The sequence below is a fragment of the Phacochoerus africanus genome, chromosome 7 (genome assembly GCF_016906955.1).
Source record: "Phacochoerus africanus isolate WHEZ1 chromosome 7, ROS_Pafr_v1, whole genome shotgun sequence".
In the NCBI taxonomy this organism is placed as follows: domain Eukaryota; kingdom Metazoa; phylum Chordata; class Mammalia; order Artiodactyla; family Suidae; genus Phacochoerus; species Phacochoerus africanus.
Window position 1 is genome coordinate 86,977,233 of NC_062550.1, and position 22,195 is coordinate 86,999,427.

General features: G+C 42.7%; 1 protein-coding gene across 4 annotated transcripts in view; it reads right to left on the reverse strand.

Moving 5' to 3' along the window:
- The window catches only part of ANO4 (anoctamin 4), a 354,946-nt gene that overhangs the window by 155,139 nt on the left and 177,612 nt on the right, over positions 1 to 22,195 (reverse strand). For 2 of the 4 annotated variants that reach the window (XM_047788188.1, XM_047788190.1), the window contains 2 exons: positions 7,797 to 7,897; positions 3,767 to 3,811 (listed from right to left, as the gene is read on the reverse strand). The exons of 1 other annotated variant lie outside the window; for it this stretch is intronic. In XM_047788188.1, the coding sequence (XP_047644144.1) occupies positions 3,767 to 3,811; positions 7,797 to 7,897 (146 nt within the window). The remainder of the gene's footprint in view (positions 1 to 3,766; positions 3,812 to 7,796; positions 7,898 to 22,195) is intronic. One more of the 4 variants, XM_047788189.1, reaches the window with a different exon arrangement.

The window sequence follows — 22,195 nt, forward strand, 5'->3', positions numbered from 1 at the left end:
TTATCATACCTGTAAGCCTGCCCAAAGATAAGAGTCCTTTAATAGACCAAACATGTGAATGAAAAGAGCATTTACTCCATAAACACATACCTGAACTACATGTGTGCTCTGTGGTATCACGTGGCTTTTCCAAATAAAGGCGTTTGTGGAATGATGCTTTATTTTTCTGCCTGCTCAGAAACGCCACCGTTTCTAATTCATTTCTCTGAACCTGACGGGAGTTTGTTTCAAGGGTGCTTTCATGGATTAATGAAGTGAAATAGCATTTGTATGAATGAAACTAAAAGCTAAATTAAATATCCATATTTCGCATGACATGAGAATTTTCAAATACCGGAAGTCAATATGGTACTCCTGGTGTGCGACTCGGGTAACAAATCATAGCTGTGTCCTTCAATTGGTAACATCACACCTGGCTATAAAGACACACACATTCTTCAGCATCTAAATCAGCCTGTTCTGAGGTGAAGCGAAGGGTTAAAGCAGATACAAAATGTCCTGGCAAACTGCATTTAAAAATTTGCACTGGACAGTGGGCTTCAATACGTTACACCAATACATTTATGTCCCAAACTTAATCCTGTGCGCTAAGCAGTGGAGCTTACCTTACAAGGCCATTCCGAAACAACGTGTCACACAACCATAAGTAGGATTTTTTTCCCTTTTATCTTTTCCCCCAGAGTCTTCCAGGGCCTTCTAAGGGCTAGAGTCTTCTATGGTTGTGATTTATGTACCTGGGTAGCATCAACTTTTTTAGGCCAAAAATTAGTGTTTTGTAAGCTGTTCTTCTAGTTCAAGAAACAAGGATTTCCCACAATCTTATTTATTCACAACATTCCTTCTCCACACATGCAGAACATGTGCTGGTCACATGGTCACAGCCTCCTCTGTTTTCCTCTTCTTGCTTCTGTTCTAAATCTCATTCCCTCTTTCTCCTTTTTGGCTACAAAACCTATCAAGGCACTCGTGAACCCTGACTGCCTCTTTTTTTGCCGGCACCTCATCCATTCGCCACCAGCTATAATTTGGTTTCTGTTAACCTCTATTCTATAGTCATCATTCTCAAAAGGTACTAGCCCCAGACCAGCAACATCAGCATCACTTGGGGTCTTGACAGAGGTGCAAATTATTGAGCCTCACCTTTGGGGATGGATGGGTTCAGCAATCTGAGTATTTAAAAAGCCCTGCAGATGATCCCGATGCATGCTGAAGTTTGAGAACCACCCCTCCACTAGCATGGCAGTTACCATGGTGACCAAAAATCAATTCTCATCTCTCATCCATCAGTCGCTAAACAACATCCCTTCTTGTGGCACCTCTCACATGGTATTTTGACACCGCCCTCCCTCAGTCTCCTCCTCCTTAAATTGTTCCTTTTCATCTCCCCCTCCCCATTTCTTCCCATCTCCTTAAAGCAGGTTTTTCCAGGGAATTGCCACTTGCCCTCTTCTCTCCCCTCCCTTCATCATGACCTGGGAAATTCCATCCATTACCCTGGCTAAGGTCATAGTCCCTACCGGTCTTGTCTCCCCAGCAGGATTCTCTAGCTTCAGCTTTAGCTTTATTTCCTTTGCTATCAGTTTCAAAAGGCTTCAGGACGTCAACATCTCAAAGATCTACCGAGAGTCATAACACGGAATTGTTAAAACAAAAATCATCATCTTTCTCACCACACCTGTATTCCTTTGAGGTTCCATTCTTCTTTCACCTCCCAGTTCCTTAGTATAGAAACCTCTCTACCTGCCATCATCTCCTGTTTACCAAATACTTGGCTAAGAGCTAAGTCTTTTGCCTATCATTTCACAATCTTTCCCATATACTTTGCAGTTTTACTTTGTAGATTATCTTTTGCCTCTCCAGGGAGTAGAACTACAATCTGGGTGTTTTAGAGGGAAAGCTAAAGAGAGAGAGATTGTGGCTTATTTTGAGGAAGAACTTTTTAAGTCAGGTATTCACAGACGGGTTCAGGAATTCCCTCTTTTCAGAATTGTTCAAATATGAGATGGCTGTTCATATAGCAGAGGTTCAAATAGCTAATGAGTGACCGGACTTATGACATGTGATATCCCATCCAACCTCGAGATTACATGGTTCCTTTTACCATCATTTTCTTTCAAGCCATCATGGCTCGCCTCTTCCCCATGGTGGGAGCAGATGTTTTAGTCCCCAGACTATGTATGACACTTTAGGCAGCCCTAGTTTGTCTGTGTGTTTCTTCGTGACCTCCTTTTCCCTCATGCAAATCCTCACACATGTGTATGGAGATTCATTCATTCATTTGCCCCACCTGCCATGTGCTAGGCACTGGAAATAGAGAATTGGATGAGCAACCCTTGCCTTCACACGCCTTCCAGGTGGAGAGAGAGAAATCTACATCATGGATTATAGCACAGGCCCAGCAATCTGAGTTTTAATAAGCCTTCCAGGTGATGCTAATTGTTTGAGAACGATTGAGAACTACTGAAATAAGCTAAAATGTACATCGGGTTTTTGTAGAAGGTCATTATGTGACAAGGGACTAATCTCACCGTGGTGAATCCAAATGCCATGGCAACTGCCTGATGAAAGAAGAACTGCTAATAAGGATGCTGCTTGGAAATTTTTGGAAACCACACCTCATTTTTTTTTAAAATGCCCATTCTCATGCCATATTTTGTTGAGTGCACATATATTTGAGTAAACCCACTAAAACATATCAACTACTCTTATCCTTGTGAATAGCATATAAGCAGAGTTAACTTGAGTCTTATGTCTCATAGAACTGAACTCTAAGATTTTCAGACAAAAGCAATGGTTTCCAAGTTTAACTACCAGCTCAGCTCAGGGTGAATGATTACATAAGACCAATTAAAAGTTTTGAATTAGACTGCCAATAATCAGAATCAAATTAAAGGACATCACTAATGCCTCCCCTGAATCCTTGGCTGCTCAAAAACCAAGGAGAAACAAGCTTTGGAAGGATACGTAGTTCAGTAAAGGCAATCTCCAACCAGAATGATTTGGGGGGGGGGGGGATGAGGGATAAGAAAGAGAGTAGGAAAGCTTCTCAGTAGGGTACATCTGCATACTTTATTAACAAAATATGACTAACATAGGAGGACCCGGCCCAATGTGGGGTGGGCGGTGCTGAGAAGCCATCTTTCTTCTTTTTCTGCCCCACCTGCAGCATATGGAAGTTGCCAGACCAGACCAGAGATCAAGTCCAAGCCACAGCTTCAGCCTATGCCATCTGGCTGTGGCAATGCCAGATCCTTCATCCACTCTACGGGGCTGGGGATTGAACTGCCACCACAGAGACAAGCCAGATCATTAACCTGCTGTGCCACAATGGGAGCTCCACCATCTGCTTTTTGAGAGGGTGATTGCCTGCACTTCAAGATTTCAAGTTAGATATAGTGGAGGGAGGAGTTTGCATGGATTAAAAAAAAAAAAATTCAGACCCAAGATGCTTTCTAAAAAGCTGGGCTTTCTGGTAATTTCTCTAGCAGAATGGGGAGAAAAAAGACAACAACACAGTTTCAACACACCTGCAGATGAATTCTGTCATCCCAAGTGTGGAGAAGTCACAGGGAAGATTCAAAGAGGAATATTTCCATCTTTGCTTTTTGCCTCCCCCAAGGCTGACCTGCCATAGCTATTTTGGGCATGGCAGCCAGTTTTCCAGGTGACAAAGACCTGTTTCCCCCAGCTTGCATTCCTTGTCATTGCTGGAGCACACAGGTCAACCACTGAAGCAAACACCCTCATGACAGAGCATGCTACTAACCTGCTCATGAACTTGTACCGGCGGGGCAGGTAATAGATTTTTCTCCTGGAAGAACAGCAAAAATGAAGCCAGTCGAGAAGAAAACCCATCGTCAGTTACAGTTTGAACTAGCAAGGAAGGAAAGGAGATTGAAGATAGAAGCCTGTAAGAGGTGAAGAAGAAAAAACTAAAAAGAGATTAACAGTGAGAAATGTAGTGGGAACGTCGGGCGTGCATTTTTGAGTTGTGAAATCTTATGAAATAGTTTCCATCGACACTGCTTCCTCTCCTCATTACCAGGATCTTGTATGGTTGCTCTTCAGCTACAGAACCAGGGCAGAGCAATAATTTGGAGCAGTTGGTACTAGTACGAATTCAGCTAAGCTAAGTTTTTTTTTTTTTTCCAGGATACAGAGACGGACTGCCCAGGCTGCTGGCAACATACATAATTTAATGGGCACGTGATTATATTAACATTTACTTAGCACTTTAAGTTTAGAGAAAGCTTCTCTTATCTGTTATAGGCAAGGGTAATATAAAAATATGTATATGTTTTACAAACAGTATGGGAAGGACACAAACAAGCATTAATAACTTGCTGCAAAAAACCCACACTAGAGCAGGCTGCCTAACCAGTGCCCTTCACATAGGTGATTTAAAGACATAAACCAAGGAATCTTGGAAAAGTACTTTTTAAAAATCAGACTTTTAAGGATCTATTATACTTCTGTAATATCTGCATTTGTGTGTGTCTTGTTAGGGCCACACCCGCAGCATATAGAAGTTCCCAGGCTAGGGGGTGAATGTGAATTGCAGCTGCTGGCCTACACCAGAGCCACAGCAATGTGGGAAACTTAACCCACTGAGCAAAGCCAGGAATCGAACCCACATCCTCATGGATACTAGGTAAGTTCATTTCCGCGAGCCACAGAAGGAACGCCTGCATTTTAAAAAGTATTACAAATGCAAATTCTGGGTATGGTCTGAATGGAGAGCACACACGTTAGATGATTTAAAATGCAATCTCCCTTTCCATATTTTGGGCTTCAACCAATGGGGTAGTCAGGAAATAAACACAGTTGATATGCACTCTGAGCTGTCACTGCGCTATCTCGCTTAGAGAAAAGGAGACATTCATACACCGAAACTTATTTTGCATATTTGTGAAAACCTAAAAACATATCCCATGCTTTTAAGAGGCAAAATTATAGAGACAACAAAAAGATCAGTGGCTGCCAGGGTTTGGATTGAGGGAAGAAGGGATGAAATGATGGAGTAAAGGGGACTTTTAAGGGCAGTGAAACTATTTTGCCTGATACCATGATTGGGCATATGTGACCCTATGCATTTGTCAAAAGCCAGAGAACTGCACAAGATAAAAAGTGAACTTTAAAGTAAACTATGGACTTTAGATAGTAACACTTATCAATATTGGTCCAGCAATGGTTACAAATATACCAAACACTAATGCAAGGGTATCTGTACTAAAGAAACTGTAAGTGTGGGGAGAGGGAGTATATGGGAACTCTGTACTATCTATTCAATTTTCTATAAACCTAAAAATGCTCTAAAAGCGGTCTATTAAAAAAATGTATCCATGGACATATAGGTATTTAGGAGAAGCAGGTTTTATCGACAATTTCTCATAAGAAATCTATTCCTCGACTTCCTTTTAAACACTGTAAAATAAAAACCCAAGGATAACTAAATCTGGGATTCAGAAGTGCAGCCTACAGAAAATAATAAATACAGATATGATTCTTGGAGGCATTTAAAGAGCCATCCAAATTCATGTTTGAACATTTTGTCGAAACGATATGGCAGGGCAATTCCTTCCTTGGAAATACGTATGCCTCCTTAGGCTAGAGTTATTAGTCTGAAGCATTGGACAAAATGATAGCATTAATTTTAAATGCATCAAGTTGCGTCAAATTGAAGCCATGTTTAGGTAAAGTCACATCAATATTAATAAGGCCAATTAGCACCCACATGTTAACAGTGTTTTCTCCTAAAATATTGTCCTGCAGGAATTCCTACATTAAAGATTATTATTCATAGTTATTACGGTTTTCATTTTGTTGCCTAGAACTCATTCTCTCAATGCGGCATATGCAAAGTATTAATGCTGCTTGCAGGCAGCACTTGAGCACTTTTCTGCTATGTAATGAGCAGATAGAAATGTTACCTGCGATGGGGCCCTTCAGAGATGAAATGCTTCTGGGTGCTAAGGGAACTTGCTGTGCATTCACAGGACTCAAGTTTCCACATTCTGCTTGGGTTCTTTGCTCAAGAACTGTGTTCTGGCAGAAAGTTTGATGAGATTGCTATGGCATGGGCTGGAGGGAGGTAAGGTTGTGTATCAGAGTCGCTAGGTTTTACTACCTTTCTTTTATCAAATGGTAGCCTTTTTAGCTCTGTTGGCTGTAAGAGGTTGGTCTGATATATGGTTCTATCCAAGCATAGGAATTCTTTTCCTTTTGGTCCTTAAGTGTGACATAGTATTAATCCACATTTGATAAATAACTGGCATTAATTATAATTATAGTTTAACAACTTTCAATGGAAATGAAATTGATTATAAATATATACAGCTATATATTGCTTTTTAAAAATCCTTATGTTCTAAGATTTCCTTTGTAACATTTTAAATACAAAAATAAATTAAGAGTTTAGAACTATGTTTGTCTCAATTCCCTTGACAATTTTGCCTTCAGGAAAATAGATGCTAGAAATCCCTGCCTGCATTTTAAATTGGTATTAGGACATAAAGACAAGTAAACAAAGAAAATCAGATGCACCAGGGAGATACATTACAGGCCTATGAACGGAAATCACCCTTCTCTAAATGTGTCCCTAGCTCCTTTTCGTTTCTATGAATGTAGATGGTTCTCTGTCTCGATAACTTTCCACAGCTCATTAAGAGGTATACTTTATTTATTCATCCATTTTTGACTTTTTTTTTTTGTCTTTTTAGGGCCGCATCTACGGCATATGGAGGTTCCCAGGCTAGGGGTCCAATCAGAGCTGTAGCTGCCGGCCTACGCCACAGCCACAGCCACATGGGATCCAAGCCGCGTCTGCGACCTACACCACAGCTCAGGGCAGTGCCAGTTCCTTAATCCACTGAGTGAGGCCAGGGATTGAACCCGCGTCCTCATGGATAATAGTTGGGTTTGTTAACCACTGAGACACGATGGGAAATCCCAAGAGATATACTTTAGAATTGGCACTAATTTGCCTGATTTCTGTACTCTGACTTGGTCTTATTGGCAAAGTGTGAACCAAAAGTGTTTAATTCTCTAATCTCTTTGGAACTGTCCTTGGTACAAACCCCTTCCATCTCCTTTAAGAGATTTCATTATTCCCATATAACTTGGCATTTATAATTTGAGGTTTAATACTTTATTTCCTTTCCATCTAGCCAATGATCACTTTTCCTTAACCTATAGGAAAAATAGGAACATAATGATATCTACTGTGAGATAAAGAAAATTAACCTTCTCAATAATTAAGCAAAGTTATTTATCTTCAAGCAAAGTAGCTTCTCTTCCCCTGGGAATAAATATTGATGCTTGTGTTTGCACAGTATTTATGACCTGACTTTAAAATTTAAAAACAAGTCGTTTTAAAAAATAAGTTGCCATTTTCCTGACATTTCTGGAACTTGTTTCAACAGAAGCAGATTTTAATTTTTTTTTTCTGGAAGGGAACAGTCAGTAAGGACCTGCACCACTGATCCTGGGGTCTGACCATTCAAAGAAGCAGTGCACAGGTTTTTAAAAATGGCACTTTGGAAATGAAAATGCCACTTGGAAAATATTTCTTTCTCGCTGGCACTTAAATTATTTACCTTCTGAGGATTGAATCAGCTGGACATTTTCACAAAAAGCCATGAAGTCATCATTAGCCATGAAGACGTATTGCATTTCTGAAACATTTCAAGGATTTCCTTCTCTAGTAGCGTTCCAACCTGCATGCCAGTTTTATTTTATTTGAGAGAGGAGTACATTAGCAGCAGAAAGAGTGGAGGGGAAAATACTTTCACACCTACCTGAAAGGCATTCTTACATTCATTTGTTCTGCATATCTTCCAAGCACTTCCCATGGGGCATGCAACTTCACAAAGATAATGTCACTATTTATTAGAGAGGACTGAAACAGAAAAGAGAAACTACATTGAAAAGCATATTCACATCTCCTATGGTTTAAGCTGAGCTGGAACTTAGAACACACAAACTTGTACAGAGTTTAAGACTGGGGGTATTCTTGGGCCATAGTTGGGTCCTTATGTGTGTATGCATCCATTCAACATACTGCCACGTGCCAGGCACTGGAGAAGCAGCTGGAAACAGAAGAGAGAGGAATGGCATTTACAGTCTGCAAATATACACAGAAAAGACGACAGGCAAAAACAATTTAAAGGAGAGGGGTAAATTCAGAGATTGGTGGGTGTTCAGAGGATAACAGAGTTGTGAGAGAAAGAGCTGGGGTGGGGCACCAGCAAAGGGTCAAGGAAGGTCCCCTCTGAGGAGGGGACACATGAGCCGAGACGCAAAGAAGAAGCCAGGTGGGTAAAGAGCATGGGATGAATGCTGCAGGTGCAAAGGCCCTGGCATGGCCTACGGTGGAGGAACAGGAAGGGGAGGAGAGGGGCTGGAGTGTGTTAATCATGAACACTGATAATGAGAAGGGGCTGAAAAGGTGAGCAGGGGATTGGAGTGTGGATGCTTCACAGGCCACACGAGAGGACCGGGCTTTCTTCTAGGAACACGGGGAAGTCATTTTGATTAAGGTGTTCAAAGATCATGTGGCTGCTGCGTGGAGGATAAAGCATACGGGAGAGTTACAGTGAAAGCAGAAAGTAAAAGAGATGCTCTCAGTCATCTGGGCAGAAGTTGGTGGTGGTGATGAAAGGGCCTAAGAGAGGTGAATCTTAAATCTGGGTATCAGCCCAGCTTTTTCAAAGGACTGTGTTCTCTGCCCCAAAGCTTAGCTGCGTCTGGAGCTTTTATCAACATAGAACTTCCCTCTGGGGAAGTACAACTAGGACTTCACACTCTGTTGACCACCCAGCAAGTTTTGCTCTTTGCCTCTGGCTGAGGGGACATTGCCAATGAGGAGATTTCCTTGGAAAGTCATTTCCCCAAGGGACGAATGGGTTGTGGAAGCCAGTAGAAGAAAAATGAGAAACAGTAAGCCAGGGCAGTTTAAATTAGCAAACTGGTCAATTATTTATCCATATCTTTCTTATGCAGGGTGCTTCTGAACGGCAGGCCATTTAAATTTTTACAATTGAAGATTATTGATTTAAAATGTGGCCGTTTAAGATTATGTCAGGCTTTCGTGGCTGAACTCTCCTTATAACAGTATTTATAAACAAGCTGATATTTTTACACCACTGACAAAAACAGAAACTCAACTTTAGCTGGGTTAAGTCTACAGATGAAGTGCAATTAGAATTCATTTCTCATATGTTCATTCAGGGTGTTTTTGTGGGACTCATAAATATTGTACTCAATTCATAAGAACCCTCAAGACATTACAAGGACCAAACTGGTGTCAAATGCAAGGCTCGCAGGGACTCTGGTGATGCTGACTTTTCCATGGGGAGGAGGGCCAGGGCCCAAATCTACCCTGGTGGTGGTGATGGGGTACCCTATGATATTGGTGAGAAAAATCAAACTTTCCAGGCAGTTCGGGCTGAAATAGATCTTATCTTTCATCTTGGGACAAGCAGATGCCTGACTCTAAGCCCACCCCCCGCCCCCATCCCCAGGACAAGGGATTTTCTATTTTCATGGTTGAATCCTCTGGGCCTAGCACAGTGCCTGCTACCGAGGGTGCACTCGACCAATATTTATCGAGAGAAATGTGAACGGTTAGTCCTGCTCCAGGTGAAAGCTGGGAATCCTACAAAGCAGGAAGTGATGAAGACGAAGTGACTCTTAGAGCCCACAGACCTGGTTACTGCAAATGAGGTGCTCACCCAGAGAATGAACAAGCCAGAAACCACTAATGACGCAATGACTGTCTCCACACAAACTTGTTTTCTGTTTAATAACCTATTACCTGCCTGCACTGGGTGCTTAGAGCCACGTAGCCTGGGGCAGTCTGGAGGAGCGTGTGGGTGGTGGACATAGCCAAACACGGCGTGCACATAGGTGCCCGTGTCCCGTGCATGTCTGTGGATACGTAGATGCCTTGATTCAAGATGGTCTCAAAGCTGATTAGTTGGGCATTTGGGGGCTTTGGAGAAGACTGCCACTTGTTTTGCTGTATATGATACAGTTTTCCAAGTTATAAAGCAGAGGAAAGACAAGATTTCCTAAAATGGGCCTTTTTGTTTATACTAAAGATCCACTTCAGAGTCCGGGAAGGTTATGTGGCTTCCTCATTAGGGAAGCTTTATGGTGATACTGGGAATTCTTTAAATCCATCTAGCTTTCCCAAAAGCTCTCACTACCTGTAATGTCTTCTCTCATCTTCCCATGAGAGAAAGAGAAAAACTGTGCAAAATAAAGGAGACAAAAGGGGAATGTGACTGATTCATAGAATCAACCAAACCTTGATTTTTAGAGCAGAGTATAATTAGAATACACTCGCTTCTTGGAATTACTGTGATTGCTAGTTGTACAGAAAATATACAATCTACTGCAAGGATAACCATTTCTTAGCTCCCCACTGAACGTATGAAAACATGAGGAGAATACTATCTTCTGCTTCAGGCACAACTTAAGTGCCACAATTCTCTGTGTGGAAAAGCCAAATTCATTATCTGAACACATACTGAGTCAAACAAAATTCTAATGTGGAATCTCAACCATTTTCTACATAAAACAGCAACTTCTTTGATTCCTGGTGGGAAGAACACAGCATCCATTCATAACTTGTTATGATAAAAAACTTCATTTTCATATTATTTCAATTATAATAATAATGATAAGACCATCATCCCTTTTTTTGCTTCATAATTTCAGAGGCACTTTTTCATACATTACCTCATTTTATTCCCAAGCTTGTAAGAGAGGCTTTCCTTCACTTTCTTAAAAGAGGAAAGAGACTAGGTCAAGCAACTCACCCAGAGCTAAATTGAAAGTTTATCCCAAAGCTGAGTCCACACCCCTGTCCCTTGTCTCCCTTGAAATTTCATCTAAAACTCTGAGGTTTAAATAAATCACAGCCTTTTCTTGTGCATTGAAGATACATAATTGTTGAACTCTCTATACAAATTAATCTGAAAAGAATTTCATATTTTATTTTCATTTTATTTTAATTTGTTTTATTATTTTTTGTCTTTTTGCCTTTTCTAGGGCTGCTCCCATGGCATATGGAGGTTCCCAGGCTAGGGGTCGAATTGGAGCGGTAGCTGCCGGCCTACAACGTGGGATCCAAGTTGCAACGTGGGATCCAAGCCACAACGTGGGATCTGAGCCGTGTCTGTGACCTACACCACAGCTCACAGTGCTAGATCCTTAACCCACTGAGCAAGGCCAGGGATCGAACCCACAACCTCATGGTTCCTAGTTGGATTCATTAACCACTGTGCCATGATGGGAACTCCAAGAATTTCATATTTTACAAAACAAAGCAACAAAAACAGAGGGAAAATTAAGCTATATTTAAGATTTTGTAGATAATCTTGAGAAAAATGTTAACTAAACTCCCTTGAATGATTATGCATGTCTATTTGTGTGTCCTGTGTGTATATGTGTATGTACGCATGCCTGGGCTTATTACTTATATTCTATTTTTCAAGGAGAAACTGAACTTCAGCCCAGAAAAATAAATGTGAAACAGATGATTGCTAATTACATGGCTCATATACCACTCTTTTCTCTAGTGCTGAATGATGACACTACTGTGTCTAAATAGGTTTTTCCTTGTTATTAAGTATTCCTTTCCACCTAAATCCAAGTGCGCAAGCCCCAAAGTGAAGAGAAATAAAAATGATTTTATCTGATACATAGAGTTGATTCCTTAATACAGTACAATAAAAATACCTTAGGTTAGAACCTTGGGGAGAAGAAAAATGACCATTTAGAGGAGTTTGGAAAAATCTCTTTAGAAGAATGACTGGAGAGATTAAAAAGTAGCATGGAAAATACCTGGAGTAGAAAGAGGTAAGATTCACACATAAAAATTCCTTCTTTCATAGTCATGCAGTAAGAACATGCTGAACACCTTTTATGCACTAGATGCTGAGAATGCAAAGATATATAAATCATGGTCCTTGCCTTGAAGGTCAGATAAGGCAAAGTAAGGAAAAAAAGAAATACCATGCTATTCTGTAACCCAAGCAATCCACCTTTCAAAGACATGCAGATGTACATATCTCCACACCTCATAACTCCCAGAATCATTGCTGAAAAGAGGACCCTTAGGGAGGAATGGGTTTGGGAGCAGGAGCCTGGAGGCAGGTCATGAACTCAGTTTGGGAAATGTTAAGTTCAGATGACCTTGAGAAGATGTCTTGTGGGTAGATAAATGATTCTGGAGCTCAGGGGAACAATCTGAGCCAAAGATACAAAGTAAATGTGGCCAGGATAAAGGCAATATTTAAATCCATGGGGCTAAGTGAGGTCACGCTTGGAGAGAATACGGGTCCAGAGCCACAAGGGTAGCTGGACCACAGAGGTTAGTTAGGAATGCAGATTCTGAGGTTTGACTGTACATATCCACACATCTACCTCTTAGCAGCAATGTGATCTTGGGCAAGCTATTTAACCTCTCTGTGCCTCAGTCTGTCCAACTGTAGAATGGGAAATGATAGCAACAGTTATCTATCTAATTGTTTTAAATGGCATAATACAGGTGAGGTACTCATAGGACATCCAAAACCATGTTAGTCTTATCATCTCCAAGAAGTGCCACACCACACTGGCGGTGGTGGGCAGAACACAGCATTCCTCGTTATGTGGTTACAACTTGTGAATGCAACAAATAAGGAACTCACAATTGACAAGGATTTTCCAGTCTTCGAGTACAACGCTAAACCAGAAGAAACCCTAGAGGCAAGCCCCCAGTTCCCATCTCCTGTCCCTCCATATTCCCTCAAGGACATTCATTCATTCAACTGACATTCATTGACTACGACATATAAAGTACTCTGCCAGGTGCTTGGCTATATTGCAATGGCTTGAATTTACAGTCTGGAGTAAGAGACAGATTTAAACAACAAATAAACACATGACTTTAAATTATGAGAAGTGATAAAAAAGAAAAGGATACAGGGCTGTGGGACAGAAGAAATAGGGCAACTGCTTTCAATCAGCTGTTTGATCTCTGCAGGAGTAACATCTAACTTGAGATCCAAGAGATGAGAATGTGTCAGTCACGGGAAAAGCCAAATGAAAATCATTCCAAGCAGAGGGAACAGCAAATACAAACACGCAGAAATTACTACCAGAAACTGAAAGGCTCAGGGTGATTGGACCCTGCAAAGCGTGAGGTAGAGAGTATACCTGACAACAGCACTGAAGAGGAGAGCTGGGACAGACTCTGCCAGGCCACGTTCAACATGGTAGGGAGTCTGGATTTTATCCTTTAAGGTCAATGGGAAGTTACTAATGGGTTCAAGGCAGAGGGATGGCGGCACTGATTGTTTCAGAGAGTACACTCTGGTACCCTATGCAGAATGTTCTAGAGGGAGCATAGGACTGAGAAGCTCAATAGGAAAGTTATTCCAGGAGCCCAGGTGAGACAAGATGGTGGCTGGAACCAGAAGGTAGATGTGGTGAAGAAAGAAATGGACAGACTTGAGATCTACCTGGAGGTGGATTTGAAAGGACTTGGGGATTGATCAAACAAGGAGAGTAAGAAAAAAAAAAAACCCAGTGCCTAGAATAATGTGTCGGTTGTTTTGTCTGAGAAACTGGATGGTTAGTACCACACACTGACGCAGAGGAGAGTAGGGGAGAAGACAGTGGTTTCTTTAGGATATGCCTGTTTGAGGTGCCTGGACAACAGTCAGACAGCAGTTTGAGGTAGGCAAATGGATGTGTGAGTATGGCTCTCAGAGGGTGGGACTTACTGAGAACTGCAGAATTGAAGCTGATGTTTAAAGGCACAGAGCTTGATGAGGCCACCTAAGGTAAGTGTACACGCAAGGGGTAAGGACTGAGTCTTGGGGCACATAAACATTTAGAGGCCTGGAAGAGGAGGAAGCAACCATTAAAAGGGCCTGAGAAGGAATATTTTACTCTTTTTTTATGGATGAATAGTATTCCCTTGTATCTATGTACCATATCTTCTTAATTTACGCATCTGCCGATGGACATTTAGGTTGTTTCCATGTCTTTGCTCTTATGAATAATGCTGCTATGAACATAGGAATGCCATTCGCAGCAACATGGATAGAAGTAGGGGTTTCTCAAACTAAGCGAAGTAAATCAGAAAGAGAAAGATAAATACCATATGATATCACTTATATGTGAACTCTAAAATATGGCACAAACGAATCTATCTACAAAAAAAACTCACGGACATAGAGAACAGACTTGTGGTTGCCAAGGGGGAGGGGGCAGGAAGAGGGATGGACTGGGAGTTTGGGGTTAGTAGATGCAAATTATTACATTTAGAAAGGATAAATAATGAAGTCCTATTGTATAGCACAGGGAACCATATCCAATCTCTTGCGACAGAACATGATGGAAGATAGTATGAGAAAAAGAATACATATGTGCATATATGACTGGGTCGCTAAGCTGTACAGCAGAAATTGACACAACACTGTGAATCAACTATACTCTAAAAAAAAAAAGAAGAAGAAAAAAGGAAAAAAGGGACTGAAAAGGAGCCATCAGAGAGGGAGGAGGGAAAGAGGCAGGAAACAAGGAGAGGGACAAAGCAGAAGCTAGGAGGAATGGGTTTCTAGAAGGATGAAGTGATGACCTGTGTTAAGTAAATCAGGGGCAGCTCATTAACACTTCCAGCAGCTATCCGAGCTGCTGTCTGGAGGTGGCTCATTCAGAAGTACCCCTCCTCCCATCCTTGCTGCTGTGGCTGCCTCCCCTTTGCCTGCTGGCACTGCCATTGACTCTGATGCTGATGCAGAACTGAGGCGTAATTCCACCTCTAACAGTGTCCAGCTTGTTTCCTGAAAGGGATCTGGGAGCTTCCACGTTTGAACTGGCTCTCTGGAGTCAGAGCTGAGTTTGAGGTGGGCACATGGGTACTAAGTCATGTCTCTCTCCCAAGCACACCTCCCTGCCACACACAAACCAGCAGCAAAGAACAAAGACCACACATGACTTCCCTGGTCCATGCTGAGGAAAGCTGTCAGCCGTCTCAGAGCATCTTGGCAATAGGTCAGAAGTAGCTTGAGTCTGTCTCTGCTCCATGCCTGCGGTTCCCAGCCTGCAGTTCTCCATACATCACCCAAGGATTCTCAGGCAACAAAAACTCCTGGCAATCTCCCCAAATTCCCCAGGTGGGCATGGGGGTGGGACTGCCCTCCTCCCTCCAGGCCCCCATTACATGCACATCTCTGATTTCAAAGAAAAATCTCATTGCAATTTTGAGTTATGATTCCACCACTGATGTTTGTCTGAATGAGATCAGAATCTTGTACAGAGGCACACACGGATAGCGTGTGTGCAACCTAAAGGAAATGTACTAGAAATCACATTTGCCACAGAAATGTTACTCCGGGAAATCTTTATCAATCTATGTTCATTTCCAGTCCATTTTCACTGACTGAGTTATACCAAAACAGAATGGTGGCACATTTAAAAAGCTAGCAGGAGAAAGGAAAGCAATTTAAAAGGATTTAGTTAATCATTTCTTTATCAAATATTTATTGCACATGTATTAACCACTTGTGCTAGGAAAGGGGCATTTATGTTATAATAAGGTGACTGCTTTGGGATATGCAAAAACAAGACCATTACTTGGAGTTCCCATTGTGGCTTAGCAGGTTAAGGACACCGCATTGTTTCTGTGAGGATTCAGGTTCGATCCCTGGCCTTGCTCAGTAGGTTAAGTATCTGGCATTGCAGCAAGCTGTGACATGGGGCACGGATGCAGCTTGGATCCAGCATTTGGATTTGACCCCCTAGCCTGGGAACCTCCACATGCCACAGAAGCGGCCATTAAAAAAAAACAAAAATACAAAAAAAACCAAAAAACAAAAAACGACCATTCCTACCTCTGACATGCCCCAGCCTTGGAGATAAAATAAGTGTGTGTGTGTGAGGAATTTGAGCAGAATTACAAAACAAGAGATAGATGAGGATATGAACCTTTCTTTAGACAATGAAGGAAAAGAGAGAAACCGTATAGCGTAGTGTTTAAATGTTCCAGTTTTGGATTTAGAGTTCAAGTGTCCAGATCTGCTAGTAGTAGCTGGTGACCTTGAACAAATGATTTAATCTCTGTCAGCCTCAATTCTCTCATCTGTAAAATGAGAAAAACAGCAGCACTTACTTCAGATTTCTTCTGATGACTACGACATTTAATATATTCAAAGTCCTGAGCTAGTTCTTCGTGCACTAAAAATGCTCTTTAAATGGTATGGAGGAAGGTATGCGGTTCGTTAAGGAATTTTAAAGTATTTGTTAAAGTTAATGCTTTGGGAGTTCCCATTGTGGCTCAGTGGTAATGGATCCAACTAGAATCTATGAGGATGCAGGTTTGATCCCAGGCCTTGATCAGCGGGTTAAGGATCCTTCGTTGCCATGAGCTGTGGCAAAGGTCCAAGGTGTGTTGCTGTGGCTGTGGTGTAGGCCGGCAGCAATGGCTCCAATTCAACCCCTAGCCTGGGAACCTCCATATGCTGAGGGTGTGGCCCTAAAAAGACAAAAAAAAAAAAAAGTTAATTCTTTGATTGAGGAACAAGATTTCTTTCTTCCTACCTGGTTTACAAATGTTGGCCATGTTTTGGCCATGTAAGTCCAGCTAATGGGACATTAGGAATGGAGAGGTTTTTGCTTAGAAGGACCAGAGGAGGCAGGTGCATTTGAGAACTGAACCCTGCTCCTCTCCACGGATCTCAGAGTGGATGCCTTGGTTTGAAGGAACCTGTCTCTCTCTCACTTACAAGCTCATTGACTTCTCTCAGCTACAAAGAGCATCCTGATGTTCCATATGTGCCAAAGAAGGACGGGGAACAGGTGAGCAGAAAGAGGGAATGAAGCAGAGGTCTGTTAGGAAACAGTCTCCACGGGTCTAGGTTGGCCCAGGGTACCCTAAGTCATCCTGGGGCCCTGCAAGAGGCTGACAAAATTTGAAAGGCCACCGCAGTGCGAAAGATGATCCCCAATCCTTTTGTAACCTTGAAGAAAACCATCTTAAAAAGAGCTGGAACTTTGTGAGAGCACAGAAGACCAGAGACCTAAGCTTCGCTACTTCCTACAAGTCTCCTTGATTTGCCATGTTTGGTCAACCACGCCCTGCTGTGTGGGAGACGGAACGCCTGGGCCAGGTGCTGCCACAGCTCTGCCTTGTGAACTTGGGGAAGTTGCTGTGGCATAGGCCGGCAACTGTAGCTCTGATTAGACCCCTAGCCTGGAAACCTCCATATGTTGTGGGTGCGGCCCTAAAAAGCAAAAAAAAAAAAAAAAAAAAGCCATGCTCTACATTACATCCTCATGACTTATTTATTTTATAACTGCAAGTTTGTACCCTTGATGCCCTTCACCAGTTTTGCCCACCCTCACCTCTGGCAACCATTAATCTTTTTATCTGTTCTCTGTATCTATGAGCTTATTTGTCTGTTTTTAGATTCCATACGTAAATGAGATCAGATGGTATTTGTCTTTCATTCTCTGCCCTCAGTTTCAACCTGCAAAGGAGGGGTTGCAATCATTCAGGGTGCTCCAAACTTGTTCAGCAGAAGGAGACCTGGAAACCAGGGGGGTCTCTGCAGGTGACCATGCATCTCATCATGTGAACTATTAATTTAACACTCACTCAGGCATCTGCCTACATAGTCCACAAACTTTCACTGAGGGCCCACTATGTGCCAGAGACTGTTCTAGATGCTGGGAGGACAGCTGTGAATGCCACAGAATGAATTTGTGCCTCCCCAGAGCTCACTTCCAATTAAAAACACAACCCTTGGCACAGCGGATACGAGTCCAACTAGTAACCATGAAGTTGCGGGTTCGACCCCTGGCTTCGCTCAGTGGGTTAAGGATCAGGCATTGCCATGAACTGTGGTATAGGTCACAGAAGCAGCCTGGATTCTGCATGGCTGTGGCTGTGGCATAGGCTGGCAGCTGTAGTTGTCTTCGACCCCTAGCCTGAGAACCTCCATATGCCAGAGGAAAGGCCCTGAAAAACACAACAAAACAAAAAAAAACAGATGTATAAGATTTCTGACGGTGCACTTTGAAGAAGAATAAAAAAGGTCAGAGAGAGAGAGAAAGTAAGGGGGGGGGAGGAGATGCTATTTTAGACAGAGTGCTACGGATGAACATTTTGAGAAGGTGACATTTGAACAGAAACCCGAAGGAGTGGGAAAGAAGGCCATTCCATTATCCAGGCAAAGAAAGTTCCCCGGAGATGAGTCAAAGGCAGGGAGCCTGAGGCATAAACCTCCCCCCAACTCCCCACCGCCACCCCCGCCAGGTTCACAAAAGGGTCAAATCATGGTAGCCACTAGCATCTGTTCTGTACACCCTCAGGCAACTACCTGGATGACACGGTCTACAACTATGATGTCAGGAGAACAAAGCAAACTCCTCACATTCTGGGGCAAAAAGGGGAGAGTAATATCTAATTGGAAATTTAGATAAGCCTCTTGGAAGGAAAAAAAAAAAAAAGCAGCAGTAGACATGGGTGTGGTTTCCAAGCCCTACCACGTGCCCGTAGTGTTTTCGGGCTTTTGCACAGGTTAGATAGCTTAATCTTCATGGGCAGGCAGCGTTATTATCCTGTTTTACTGCAGATGCAGACTAAAGCACAAGGATCTCAGCAAAGGTTGCAGAGGGAACAAGGAAGGAGCCCGGATTCTTACCAAGGCAGCTGGACTTTAGAAACCACTGCCTCCCAAGAGGAAGTGGAGGCTCAAGTGAATACATTTCGTGGTGGACTCAATTCTGTTGTCCTTTTATTTTTTGGAAAAATGCTTCATTGTATAATGGCATCTAGAGAAGAGTGCATGTGGCTCCACTTAAACATCCTTAGACCCACAGCCTGGGAACTTTCATATGCTGCTAGTGTGGCTCTAAAATGCAAAAAGAAAAAAAGATGAATGCACAGCAGTAGTTCAATCTTGCAGCCCGGTTTTGCCACTCACTCCCTGTGTGTTTTTGGCCACCATACCCAGTTCCCAAGCCTCCGTTTTCTCATCTGGAAAATGAGGAGAATACTCAGCATGATGCTTCTGAAGCTGACATGGTTGTATCAACACTAGTTGTTCACTAAGAATTTCCTTCTTCCTCCTCATGTTGCTGAGTGCTCAATAATCATTCTGCTAACTCATAGCTGATACGAGAATTTTTGGTGCATCCGGAATCCAGGCTCTGAGACTGATGGGGAAATATACATTCCTGGAGGGTTAAAGGGCTCAAAGTAACTGCCAAGCAATTTCGGCTCCTCTCAGTGGGCCTCCATCCATCCAGCTGTGTCACCGGGCAAACGACATGTACTTTCCTGAGCTTCGGTTTTCTCTGAAAAACGAGGGCATGTGTCTCTTAAAAGACTTTTTTTGTTTCTTTTTCTTTTTTGATTCTTGATTCCCTGAGGGACTCATCAGAATTTCAGAGCATGGTTCAAAAAAGCTCTTCAGTGGATTCTGAGGCAATTTTCTTTCCACAACTCAGGTACCTGCACACACTCTCTCTAAATCACTGCGCCAGTAGAGAAATGCCTCTGAGGAACTGTATGTTCTTAGCACTTACAATGTTTACCCTTTGAAGATGACACTAGCAGCAGTGACGGGAAATGGGTGTGTGACATGGTGTGATGGATCTTTATTTTTATTTTGCTTTTTAGGGCAGCAGGGAAGGCACATGGAGATTCCCAGGCTAGGGGTTGAATCAGAGCTATAGCTGCTGGCCTATCCCACAGCCACAGCAATGTCAGTTCTGAGCCGTGTCTGTGACCTACACCACAGCTCATGGCAATGCTGGATCCCTAACCCCCTGAGAGAGGCCAGGGATCAAACCCACATCCTCAGGGATACTGGTCAGGTTGGTTACTGCTGAGCCACGACAGGAACTCCTTGGCGTATCTTTAAATGGGGTTCTCCAAGGACCCCATGCAGAACTCTCGTCTCATTCTACTTGTTCTCTCTGGACGACCACATGCATTCCCAATGGCTTTGGATGTCACCTATTGTCTCAGGTCTCCCAGGTCCCTATTCTGGGCTCAGACCCTTCTTCTGCGTTCCCTATCAGCAACGTCCATGGCCAACATGTCATCCACCCTTGGTGTCTCAGTGACATACCAGACTCAATGCATCTAAGATAGATGCACTTTTCTGGAAAAAACTGCTCTTCCCCTCAGTGTCTCCAGGTTCAGGAAGTGGCACAACCATCCATCCAGTCACTCAAGTCCTGGAGTCACCTCTGACTTCTTTGTCCTTAGCCTACATTCAGTCACTGTGTCTTATTGATTCCACCTCCTACATTTCTCTCCAGTCTGTCCCCTTCTCCCCACCTCCTCCACCACCAATCTCCTCCTTTAAGTCTCCATCATCCTCTAAGCTGGGCTCCCTCCAATTCCATTCCTTCCTTATATATTCTTGCTGACAGCAGACTTGGCTCTAAAAATGCATTGGGACCCATGATTTCCCATAGCACTCTGGCAGATCACTAAGGTGGCCAATGCAGGACCTGTCCACTCCTTTGTCTTGTATCATTTTTTTTCCTTCCTCTTTCCAAATCATCAAGGTTCTGATGTTCTCGGGGTTTTCTCATATGGTGTTTTCTCTGCCTGTTAAACTCCTGCTCCTTTAGGTCACAAGTTACGTGGCACACTAAATTCCAAGATGATCCCCAAGAGTCCCACCCCGCCAGAGTGCACACCCTGAATAACTACTTCCTCTTAAGTGTGGGCAAAACCCCACACTTAAGGGAATATCATTCTTGTGATTTGGATATTAATCTGTTGACTTTGAGCTAGTCAAAAGATTTTCCTGGATTGGTCTGAACCAATCAGGTTGGTCCTTAAAAGAGAGACTTGAGGTCAGAGAGATTCTTCTGCTAGCCTGGAAGAAGCAAGCTACTATGTTGTGAGAGGGCCTATGAGGGCAAGGAGTCGTGAGCAGCCTCTAAAAGCTGACAGCGGCCCCTGATTGACAGCCAGCAAGAAAATGGGAACCTCAATCTGACAACCACGAGGAAATAAATTCTGCCAATAACCACGTGAATGGACCTTGAACTCCAGAAAGGAATGCAGCCTGGCTGACATCTTGATGGCAACCCTGTGGGATCCTGATTGGAAGACCCCACTGAGTTGGATCCAGCTTTCTGATGCACAGAGAAACTACGAGATCATCAACATGAGCCATTTTAAGCCTCTAAATTGGAGGTAATCTCTTATGGAACAATATAAAACTAACTGAGGTTCTATCTCCATTAATTCTGAAATTATTATTATTATTTCACTGTTGTCTCTGGGAAACCATGCAACTTCCCCACCCAGTACATTACTAAGCGCATAGTCACAGCGAATGAACATCTCCTCAATTTGTGAACATCTTGGGATCTAGGCTATGCGTAGCTTTTTCTCATGATGGATTCCCTTGTTAAAACACTATTAGGCAGAAAAATTCATCTTCTTGCCACCACAGAGTTTTTAATGTGGTTTAAATCTATGCTATAGGAAGCATAAGTAAACACTTCTCTAGGCCACAACCAGGAGAGGGACAAACTGAAGAGCTAAGCACAAATTTTCATATGTTTCATCAAGGTTCCCTGTGGTGTAATTAAGCAAACATTACTGCAACATGCTCTTGGTTACTCTGCCTCAACGCTGTGACCCACACAATGAGCCTAGGAAACTGACTGTATCAGGTTATTTGAAGAAAATGCATGTATGGTTTGGTGTATCAGTCAGGAAAGTTATGCTGCAGCAACAAATAACCCTAAATATCAGTGACTTAAAATGGTAGTGTTGCACTGTCAATATTGTAGCTACCAAGCACTTAAAATATAGCTGGTCCAAATAACAAGTGCTGGAGGGGCTGTGGAGAAAAGGGAACCCTCCCGCACTGTTGGTGGGAATGTAAACTGGTACAGCCACTATGGAGAACAGTTTGGAGATACCTTAGAAATCTATACATAGAACTTCCATATGACCCCGCAATCCCACTCTTGGGCATCTATCCGGACAAAACTCTACTTAAAAGAGACACGTGCACCCGCATGTTCACTGCAGCACTATTCACAATAGCCAGGACATGGAAACAACCCAAATGTCCATCGACAGAGGATTGGATTCAGAAGAGGTGGTATATATACACAATGGAATACTACTCAGCCATAAAAAAGAATGACATAATGC